Here is a 10,983-nt window from a genome sequence, read left to right as displayed (position 1 = left end):
GCTCGTCCCTCACGGGAGGCGCCGCGAGCGGGATTCGAACCCGCGGTTCTGGCGCCGGGCAGGGCTCCTCCTGTCCGCCAGGGGGCGCCCGCCGCTCCTTCCCGCCCAGCACAAGGCCCGGAAGAGGCGGGGCGGGCCCGGCCGGGCCGTGAGGGGACCCGGGGCAGAGAGGGAATCCCGGGGCTCTGAGGGACCCCCGGGACCGTGAGGGACCCCTCGGGCCGGGCTACACACGGGCCATGGAGTCGTGGCAGCTCCGCTTCGAGACTCTGGAGGCTCTGCGCCTCTCCAGCAAGGGCCAGCTGAACTACTGCCGCCACTGGCAGGAGGATGAGGTGAGGGCTTTGAAACGCCCCCGGAGCGCGCGGTCAGGGAGCGGGGCTGACCCGAGGGGGTTCGGGCGTCCTGAAAAGTAGGGAAAAGGGCGGGGAAAACACCGTGAGAAAGGGGTCAGTGGGGTACTGAGCTGCGGTCATAAAGCGCCTGGTGACGGGGCAGGTGTGCTCGTGGTGTGTTAAAGTTGTGTTACTGTCTCGGTGTGCTTCGCGCTCACGGGGGATGCTTTCTCTCGAGGGTGCCTTGGAAGGGTGTGTGGCTCCCATTGAGCTCTCCCCGTACTGCGGCTGGGTGCTGGACAGCATTAGTGGGCAGTCAGCCCCAGAAATCACACCCTCCGGGACTTCTACGCCCAAACAATCCACCCCCGTCTCAAAACGGGCATCCGCGGAGAGGGTCCCGCCTGGCAGCCACCGGAGCTCTTCACCACCTTCATCCACAGAGCCGAGTGAGACCAAGGTAGCTCTCTGATTATAATCCATATGCTTATGGAGCAGCTGTGAGAAAAAACGTGCTGACTTGCTGCCATAAATTGATTAAGGCTGGTTTGTGGTCTGTTTTATAGGGAAAAGATGCTTAGTTTTAACTTCTTGTAGCATCAATAGAAAGTTTGAAGACTCCTCCTGGAGGATGGTTCAAAGTATAAACCTGTCTTGACTTCTAGTGTAACATTTTTCCTGAGTTTTAAGACAACATGGAGGGTTTGTCTAGGCTTTCCAGGTGAATGTCCTGATTGGTCTTTGTGAATGTCTTAGAGTCTCTTGGTATCTCTGCTTCCAGTCTTAGTGATTGGAAAAGTAATCATCCCAACCTCATGAACGTGCTGGAGGATACTCACAATGGTGTGGCTGCACTACTGGGATACATAACTGCTCTAAAAACATGCATTCATTGACCCCTTTTGTTTGTTTCTCAACAAATAATAGTTACCGGGACTTGATTTACCTGTTTTCCTCTGTGAGTTGTTGATCCTGTGCTTGGTGACTGATTTTGCTTTTGGTATGACCACGCAGGGAAATGATCATCTCAGTCCCCTGGAAACGGATCAAGAAGTCTCTCCAGCAGTTCTGTCATCCAAAGTTGCAAAAGTCGAAGGCTGCATTCGAATGTATGAGGAGATGCACAGGTTGAAAGCAAAGGTAAGTCAGAAAAGGTTGAGGGGGTGTGTGTGAATCCCAGCAGAGCTCCAGATGTAACAGTGCAAGGACAGTAAGTTATCCTAAATGTTGGTCCACTCTGGGCAATTTAGTTTGTATTTTCCTATATTCAAATTCTGCAACTCTGGTCCCTCTGTGATCCAGGAGAGGCTGAGGCAGAGGCAGGAGGAGCAGGAGCAGATGGTGAGGGCAGCCTATGCCCAGGCCAGCGAACAGCTGAAGCGCTTCGATGAACTGCGGGAGCTGAAGCGGCATCAGGAATTCCAGGAGTTGCAAGAAGTAATGGAGAAGAGGTGAGATTAGCTCTGGTATCCTTAAAATTGTGTAGCATTTAATCAAAGTGAGGATTGATTCTTGTGCCTGACACAAGTTCCATGCTGGTCCCTTGTTGTTGAAAATTTCACCTGCTGCTTTTCTTGCATTGACTGTCCTGTTACAGGTTGTCAGAGTAGGTCTCTGGTTACTGCTGAGGTTTCAGTGGTTAGAAAAAGACAATATTTGTGATAATTAAAGTTCCCTTATTTTAAGGGTAAATCGCAGTGTGTTTGTATTTTGTCTGGTGGATATCTTGAATACAGTTTTTCTGTCTTCATGTGTCTCGTAGCTCCAAGGAAGCTCAGGGGCAGCAAGAGAAGTTGAAGGAAGAACACCGACACAGAGCAAAGGTCTGAGGCTGTTAAGTGTTGTCTTTCATGCAAGACCATGACTACTGGGGGTGGGAACTGGAAAGACCAATTGATTTATTTGTATTTCTGTGGCACCCTGGTGTGAGGATGGATTTTCTGGTGCTGACCTGGGCACCTGCTGCAGTGTGGAAATGCAGTAAAAGCACACGTGTTGTAGGAGCAGGAAGGCCCTGCAGGGCTGGGAGTCATGAAACCGGGAAAAAGACGTAAAGCTGGAGTTCCTTAAATGTTTTGTGACTCTTGTGTCTTTTTCTCCCCAGATATTGAACCTCAAACTGCGTGAGGCGGAGCAGCAGCGGCAGCGCCAGGAAGAGCTGGAGCGTTTGCGCAGGGAAGAGGGGCAGGAGAGATTGCGTCGCCTTTATTCCATCCAGGAGGAGCTGCTGCAGCTCAACCAGCAGATTGATCCCAACTACAGGCACAAAGACTTGCCCAGAATCGACCTGTCTGCCTACAGCAATCGTGGCAACCAGATCTGTGGGCTGGTGTCAGGGCTCATCCGTTCCACGAGTGAGGTACAGGCTCTGCAGTTGTGCTTAACTCTGGTTGTTCCTTCATAAACTTTCCTGCAGTTGTCTTCAAAAGCAGCTTGTCAGGAGGCCGTTAAATAAGATGTCACAGCAATGTTTTTAGACTCACCCTATAAAGCATCTAATTTCAAAGGGGAGTTCTTTTCTGTGGCACTTCAGCTGTTCTCATGAAAGTGGCTTATAAAAATGCATGAGGACTTCTGCGGGAGAAAGAGTCAAATTAAATGACTGTAAAGTCTTGGTGCTGTAACGTTCCTTTTTGAGGCACTGAAATGTTCAGTATTTAACAATTCATGAACCATCTTATGATTTTCCTATGCTCATAAGCCTTTTGCAGTAATGGGGTTTCCTTGACATTTTTTCTCTCTAGGGTGGGATACAAACCTTGAAAAATAAAACACTAATAAGGCCAGTTCTTTGTTTCAGTTTGTCACAGCTGGCTTTCTGCAGAGGAAGCTGTCAAGACTTTTCACTGGAGTCCACTTACACTTGTCCAAGTGTGTTAGTAATTTTTGTTGTCCAAGATCTTGTGAGATCTAGTCATGGACTAACATTATTTACAAATATTATGACCAATATTTTGTACAAATAAAGGAGATGGGGATGAAATGTATAGTTGGCTCCTAGATTATGTGAAGGCTCATGCTTCAAAGGCTCCTTGCTCTTGCAGTTGTTCCACAGACAGTGGTTAATGGTGTGCTGCCTCCTCTGTTTTTGTCAGAGAGGTTTCCCTACTCAAGCAGACGTGGCCAACACTGAGCGAGCCCTGCAGGAGATGCGAGGGTTGATATCCAGCATGCAGCAGGAAATCACTGCGGCCCTGGAAGAAAAAAAGAGGAAGGATGAAGAGGAAGAGAGACAAAAGCGGAAGGAATTAGAGAAGAAAGAGCAGATGAAGACTCAGACTCCTGTCCCTGCACAGCAGTCAGGGGGAAAGCAACAGAAGGAAGGTTGGTGAGGCTTTTTTTTAATCTTTATTTCTTTGCCTTCTTTCCCTCTTTTCAGTCTTTTACCATTGGGCTAAATGCTGCTTTGGAATGTTTGTGTTGTGGCGACACACCTTCCCAGAGCCTTTACTTTTAGCACAGCTGTCAGAGTGGGTGTAGGACTGCTGGCAGAAAGCTTTTGAAATTGAACTGCTGCAGCATAAAATGACTGTGTTAGCTGGAGCAAAACCTCCTCTTCCTGGGCAGTATGGCATGTACTGGAAAATTAGAGAGGAACATCATGTCCTCTTGTGAATGTAGATGGCTCATGCATGATAGGACAAAACATACAAGGTCAGGCCACTGAAATTACTCTTCTGGGCAGTAAGTTAATTCCAGATATCCTAAGCTACTAAGCTGAAGGAGAACTCCTGTACAACTTGCAAATTTTTAGTTTATTTATGAACATAACTTTCTAAACTAAGTTCTGGGGAAAGAAAGCACTCACGCAACTCTGTTCCTTGCATTGTTTCAAAAAAAGTTTTCTTCCTAGATATTTAGGTCTTTCTTAGTCATTGTCTTTTTTTTTTATTTTTTCTTTTTTTTAATTGCAGGGCTTCAAGTTAAAACAGAAGAAAGTATTATGCAGTGGTACCAACAGCTTCAAGATGCTGCTGAGCAGTGTGTTGCTTCTTTCAGTGAAATTGGAAACTGCAAAGGCAACACTGAGGTAAGGACAAGTTATTAATACTGTCAAAGAGAGATTATCTTAGTTTCAAGGAGAAATAGGTAGGACAACTTTCATTAAAAAAAAAAAAATTAAAAATTCTAATGTAGCAGCCTCTATTACCAGTCTCCTCATCCAAACTATCATAGTAATATACTTGTCTGAAAAGGATTTTAAAGTTGTTTCTTTGTTCTGCAGGTGAAGAAGATAAAAACAAACCTGCAGAAAGCAGCTACAATCCCTGTGAGCCAGATCTCCAGCATATCAGGTCAGGAAAACACCAAGAGCTCAGTCCCACTGAAATTCCTTTTGCTGTAAAGATTTTAGCAGGACACAACATAGCAAGTGTTCCTATAATTATCCCTACAGCAGAAGGCTGGCCTGTGTACAGTCCAAGTCTGTGCAGCAGCATTTGCTTGTGTTTTGAAGGTCTCTTGCTTCCCTCGGAGGCATCTTGCTCCATCAGGATTAAGTTTGGTTAGTCAGATGGAGCAAAGGTGCCACTTGAGGTGCCTTTCAGGATGTGGATCTGGTGTTTGTGAACTTGATGTGTTCTGGGTAAGACTTGTCTGCTGGTTCCTAATCTTCTGTCTCCATACTTTCCTTATGTATTTGCAGGCTCTAAGCTGAGAGAGGTGTTTGACAAGATCAATAACCTCCTGTCTGGGAAGGCTGTTCAGACTGAAGGGCAGACGGTGTCGGTGACTCAGCATCCACAGGGGCTGGAGTTTGTTTATTACAAACTGGCAGAGAAATTTGTGGTGAGGAGATCTCTTCATTGGGGTGGCACAGGCAGGCAGTGCTCTAGGAGATGCTTTTGGACACTGAACTCTGTCAGCTATGAAGAACAAAATCACTAGGTGTTCAGTTTGTGTGTATTAAAGAAATGAAAGAACTTAGTTTCTCTCCCATCCCTTATTTTATCTCTTCTAGGAGAAAAAACTTTTCAATTTCAGGCTTATATATTCTTATTTATTTCCTTAATATTAATATCTTATATATTCTTACATATAGTCTTATATATTCTGAACTAGGTGGGTACAGTGTTAGTGGAAAACAGTTTGATAATTAATGATCCATCACAAAACTACATATATAGGCTCAAATACTTATATCTTGACAGAATTTTGAGGACAAAAAAACAACATTAAGGCTTGAGACAAACTCCAGTCCCTGCTGTGTTCTGCACCTCTCAAGAAATGAAGTGTCATAGTTTAAGTGAAGTTAGCAGTATTTTTCTCTTGTCTTTATTTCCTATATTTGGGCTGTTTAAAGCTTTTATCCCTGCAGGGAAAATATATGCAAAAATCAGCTCATGGAGTAAAACTGTGACTGATTTGTAAACATTTGAAAAATGATTGTTTGGAGTGAGGATATCTGTGCAGCCTGCACTTTGGGCCTGTGTTTGCTAATCCCTTTTTTCTCTCCTGAGCCAGAGTTTATTGTCATCCTCTGTGGGAGCTGAGGACATGGGGCTTCATCAGCTTTTCTATCCTTGGCTGGCTTCATAGCCATGGAAACATTAGGATCCTTTAGTAGAGATTAATTACAAAACCAAAAGGAATATTTTTACCTGAGAAATGACTTGAAGGGGTGGGGATTGACTTTCCCTTTCCCCCCTCCAGAAACATGGAGAAGGAGAAGTATCTTTCCACCATGATTCAGCCTTCCCAATTGCTGTGGTGCTCTCAGGAATCTGGGAATTACACCCTCGAGTCGGTGACATCTTCTTAGCTCATCTGCACAAGAAGTGCCCCTATGCTGTGCCATTTTACCCTGCTCGCAAAGAGGGGACTTCCATGGAAGAGTATCAGAGGTAAATTTATCTCTGGCCTTTGCAATCATTCTTGTCTGGTTGTAGAGAATCCCTGTTGACAGTACAGTTGACTTGAAGTAAGCTGAGAGCTGGCAGGGACTCAAGTGAATGTGTTTTGCTGTACTAATATTGGAATGTCTTCTCATGCTTAGGATGCTTGGATATGAAGTTCATGATTCTAAGGTGGAAGAACAGGATCATTTCCTCAAAAGGATGTCAGGAATGATTCGTCTCTACGCTGCCATCATTCAGCTCCGGTGGCCTTATGGAAACAAGCAAGGGGTATGTGGGTGGCATTATAATTAGAACCTTGTTACTATCCCAAGGGTCTGTTAAAATGTTTTGGAAGCTTGTTTCGTAGTGAAGGTGTGCTGAACTTAAACCAGCTCAGGATATATTTGAAGGGAGATGGTCATAATGAACAAAGCAATGCCAAGTAACTCGTGGTGTGGACTTTAACTTCCTTTCTTTGTGTTTCTACAACGATCAAATTTTATGTCAGGCTATTGTAAAATAACTTTATAAAGGAAAAAAGTAAATCAGGAAACTGCCTGTTTTGATAATGGTGTTTTGCAAGTAGCAAAGCAAGTGCTTCTTTGTTGCTTTCTAGGCACATCCTCATGGTCTGAGCTACGGGTGGCGCTGGCTTGCACAGATGTTGAATCTGGAGCCTCTGGCAGATGTCACAGCTATGCTGCTCTTGGATTTTCTGGAGGTTAGTGGTGTGGATTGCTGTTGGTAGTTAAAGAGTTCTAAATCGATGACAGGGATTGCTGAGGTGAGATTCAATATTTCCACATTCTTGCAAATACAACTTTGAAGCTGAATGATTTAAAAACTGAAAGTTTTATGCACCCAACTTCTGTTGTTGTATTTGATTCCATTTAAGGTTCCTGATATTTTAGAAAGAGTTGCATGGTCCTGTAAGAATCAGTTCTGCTAAGCACCTGGCATCAGTTTGTACAGTGTAATGAGGTCCTGTGGCCCTTCCAGCCAAATTAGTTCATAAAAGAGGATGGATTTTTCATGCTGAAAAGGTCAGAGCCTAATGGATATTAATCTTATATCCTTCAATATAGACCTGTGCTAAATAAGAGCCAAAATTAAAGGTAATTGTGATAGCAGTAACTGCATTTAGAAGATTTGCTTGTTTGATTGTAGATGTATTTCTTTAAATGTGTGGATAAAATATTAAGTGGTTGATATGGAACAGCTTCATTGCAGTTCTGAAACCCAATTCTGTAACCTGCTGTTTGTGCCTTTCTGTCCCACAGGTGTGTGGCAGCGCTCTGGTGAAGCAGTATGGCATTCAGTTCTGGAAAACAATGTTCTTCATCCAGAAATCCTATATCCCAAGGTATGATATGTGGGGTTAGGAGTGTCAGTGCTTGCTCTTAAATGACTCATCCATCTTTTCCAATCTCTGCCATCCACACCCACACCCACTTATGAATCAAACCCAACTTTCTAAAGAGGATTTGAAAGGTGCCCTTTGTTGTTTCTGCAGGATTGAAGCCGTGACCAGCGCTGGCCAGATGGGCTGTTTGTCACGTTTGAAGAATTTTGTGCAGGTAAAGCAGTTTTGGGTTGGTTTCATTTGTTTGTTTAGTTACCAGATGCTTTGGTTTGGGGTTTTTATTTCCCTCCATTGGGCATGTGCATCGTTTGGATAGCAGGGCTGGCACTGTTTGCAGTACAGCTGATAGCCCATCCCTGTCACTGTGATCTAACCCATCCTTTGGAACTTTAAATTACTGAATTACCTGAATGGTAGTCATGATGTCAAACATCTTGCTGCTTTCTTACCTCCCATCTAATTTTGCTCAGTGAAAATGTATTTTGATTGTAAAGCAAGTTCAGTGAGAGGAGATGTACAGGTTGAGGAGGATTCTGCTGAGTCATTTCTGTCACAGCTATTCCTTATCAGTGGTTGCTTGCTTTTAGCAGTTGTCCTAATAGATACACAAGGAAGAGACTCTTTGAACCTCTCTCTGTAGTGTTTGTTTAGCATTGTATTTCTGCATATTTTTAAAATAAAACCTGCAGAACTGTAAAATACTTGATTATTTAAGTTGCTTTGTGAATGTTGGTTTAGATTATGATATTGAAATATGACAGCTTTGGAGTTGGTACTTCCATTTCAAAATTAATTCTGGTACATTTTATTAGCAATGCTTTGAATGTGTGCAGTAATCAGAATTCCTGAGAAGAGATGCCAAATTAAGATACACATTTATCCTCTATTTATCCGCTATTTGTCATTCTCTCTCCACTAGAAATGTCTACAGGAGAAGGAAATTCCGGTACCAAAGGGCATTCTGACACCTTCCTTTTGGAGAACATAAATGGGTCTGTATTTCCTGTCCCCTGGATGTCAGTGCTTTCAGACCTGGCTTCCTGTTCACACCCAAAGGCAAAATGTATTGTGTGCACAGAATCCTGGAATGGTTTGGTTTGGAAGGGACATTAAAGCTCATCTTATTTCACCCCCTGCCATGGGCAGGGACACCTTCCACTAGCCCAGGTTGTTCCAAGCCCCATCCAACCTGGCCTTGGACACTTCCAGGGATGGGGCAGCCACAGCTTCTCTGGGCAACCTGTGCCAGGGCCTCCCCACCCTCACAGGGAAGAATTTCTTTCCAATATCCCATCTAACTCATTCCCCCTTGTCCTGTCTCTCCAGGCCCTTGTCCAAAGTCCCTCTCCAGCTCTCTTGAAGCCCCTTTAAGTGCTGGAAGGGGCTCTAAGGTCTCCCTGGAGCTTTCTCTTCTCCAGGCTGAACTCCCAGCCTGCCTCCAGAACAGAGATGCTGCAGCCCTGTGATTAATTTAGTGTCTTTCCTTTGGACTTGTTCCAACAGGTCAGCATTTCTTGCATGGGGGCCTCTGGACACAGTATAGAAGAATGAGAAGAAAATATTTTATCAACCTCCTAATTTTTAATTCATGAAGATTTATGTTGCTGAAGATTGATTTGCTGTAGACTTGGAAGTCTTTCTAAGCATTAGATTTTTATAAATTCTTGTATAATAAATTACTGACAATGAAAGACTTTTCCTTCATATGTTTAAACACGTGGAAGATGCTTTAAATACAGTGTCCTGATGGCTCCTGGACTTAAAAATTGCACTGTGCCTTTCTGTTCCTGGAAGTGAAAATACCTCACAGCTTTGTGAACTCTGGCAATATACTGTTTCAAGTTAAAAATGTTATTTTTACCAGATTGGGTTTTGTTTTTCCTAGAGGCACCGCAGTTTCAAGCTGTAGAAAACAGAATTGAGGCCATATGAGAAGTTGAATGTGATTTTCTGTATAGCTCTTGAAATTTCTGATAGAGGGTTGTAACATGTGCTTTGGAATTCAGGCCTTTAAAACTGTAACCTTGGCTTTAAAATGGACTGATAAATAAGTTAAATTTGTATTTGGTTTACGTATTTTGTAAACTGACTCTTGAATTCTTTAGATGATTGTTCTGGGAAACTGGAAATATCCTTCTGGTGTCCTTTTTTCCAGATAACAGAAGCAATGCAACTTTTATTAGTGTACTTGAACGTGAACAAGGGTTTTTTTATACTGAGTGGGGATGTTTTAATTATGTATTGCATATCCACAATCAGGGTGGGGAGTCACTTTGCCAAGACACTAATTGGTCCTGTCTGTTAGAAACAATTGTCTGCCTATGCCAAACCCAAGGAGGGATTTGATTGTGTATATGTGAAATACAACACTTTTCTTCTTTTTTGCTGATAGCTACCAGGGGGTTTTTATCATTTGTGGCACAAATAAAAGTATATATTTTTCTAAAGAACAAGCATGATATCCTTTTCTGCCTCTGGATGCTCTTTACTGTTTCAGAAATACTAACAAGAACTTCTAATTGAATAATGTGTGTGCTTCTAAAGAATCAATATTTATTTTTAGATGTAGCTTAGGGTTGCATCTGCTGCTTGAGCTGAATGTTTGACTTGTTTTTGTCATTTTAGCAGGTTTGGATGTTGGCCAGCTGGTGTAACGAAGATGCAGTGCAAATGAGGTCGTATGCATATATTCATGGTATTTTTCCATGCATATTTATATCAAATATGACAAAGGAGAGGATCTCAGATGTGGAAATACTGTGCCTTCGGGCCGAGATGCACCGAAGTTGCTGTGAGTCAGACTCCTGCTTGGAGACAGGAGTTCCCATGGATGCAGTGGGATGTCACCACGAGTACCTGTGCTTCTCCAGTGAAGTGCTTCACTCAAATAATGTGTTATTAACTCACACAGCCATCAAACCCACTCACCGCTTCCAGCCTGTAACATTCTTCCTGCCTCACCAGCCCTCTCATCTCTAATTATTTAATTTTTGGGGAGGCAGGACCTTGCCATATCTATTTTAAACATCAATTTAATGCTAAAGGCTCATTTTCCATTGAATTTATGCATCAGGTTTTCAGAAATAGCTTTCCCTTGACAAGCGCTCACAGCCTTTTGATGCTGTGTCCTTGCCAGGCTGCTGGGTGACACTGCACACTGCTTCAAGCAGCCACCATTAAAAATATATTTATATATCTGCATATAGATATAAATATAGGAAAAAATATGTAAAGCTAACAAGTTACATATTAATAATGTAAAATAAGGAGGCTGCTGCTTTTTGAGGCTGTCCCGGTGCTGCACAGGTGACCTGCCTCCATCGCTGGGCTGCAGAGCCTCGAAATCTCTGAGCCCCAAACTGACCCTGGCTGCAGAGAAGCGGGGGGAGAACGCTCTGCCACTACCCTGCGCGGGCATTTTAACCGATTCCCGGTGTAATTGTGGATT

General features: G+C 43.5%; 1 protein-coding gene across 3 annotated transcripts; it reads left to right on the top strand.

The window, feature by feature from the left end:
* The first annotated feature begins 126 nt into the window (after positions 1-126).
* Positions 127-10,722, top strand: GLE1 (GLE1 RNA export mediator). 3 transcript variants are annotated; one of them, XM_051808175.1, is made up of 17 exons: positions 127-335; positions 574-795; positions 1,350-1,475; positions 1,638-1,786; positions 2,098-2,158; positions 2,440-2,694; positions 3,431-3,659; positions 4,250-4,365; positions 4,561-4,630; positions 4,981-5,123; positions 5,988-6,178; positions 6,331-6,460; positions 6,789-6,893; positions 7,453-7,535; positions 7,686-7,749; positions 8,455-8,527; positions 10,164-10,722. In XM_051808175.1, exons 1-16 carry the CDS (start codon positions 240-242, stop codon positions 8,521-8,523), a joined length of 2,109 nt encoding a protein of 702 aa, XP_051664135.1. In that variant the 5' UTR covers positions 127-239; the 3' UTR covers positions 8,524-8,527; positions 10,164-10,722. The 3 variants fall into 3 exon arrangements, with proteins under 3 accessions (XP_051664135.1, XP_051664134.1, XP_051664133.1); XM_051808174.1 differs by having other exon boundaries at positions 10,161-10,722; XM_051808173.1 differs by lacking the exon at positions 10,164-10,722 and adding an exon at positions 9,039-9,596.
* The last annotated feature ends 261 nt before the right edge of the window (positions 10,723-10,983 follow it).

Source organism: Manacus candei, unplaced genomic scaffold, assembly GCF_025592945.1.
Source record: "Manacus candei isolate 608988 ecotype Guabito, Panama unplaced genomic scaffold, ASM2559294v1 h1tg000071l, whole genome shotgun sequence".
In the NCBI taxonomy this organism is placed as follows: Eukaryota; Metazoa; Chordata; class Aves; order Passeriformes; family Pipridae; genus Manacus; species Manacus candei.
Note: the sequence above shows the minus strand (reverse complement) of the source record. Positions and strands in the feature narration are given on the sequence as shown.

What these genes read in the sequence shown, in the direction of transcription:
- GLE1 (XM_051808175.1), top strand. Translation starts at nt 240, where the DNA reads ATGGAGTCGTGGCAGCTCCGCTTCGAGACTCTGGAGGCTCTGCGCCTC. An exon ending in GGGAAAGCAACAGAAGGAAG is followed by an intron (nt 3,660 to 4,249) that starts GTTGGTGAGGCT and finishes TTTTAATTGCAG; the next exon opens with GGCTTCAAGTTAAAACAGAA. An exon ending in ACTGCAAAGGCAACACTGAG is followed by an intron (nt 4,366 to 4,560) that starts GTAAGGACAAGT and finishes TTTGTTCTGCAG; the next exon opens with GTGAAGAAGATAAAAACAAA.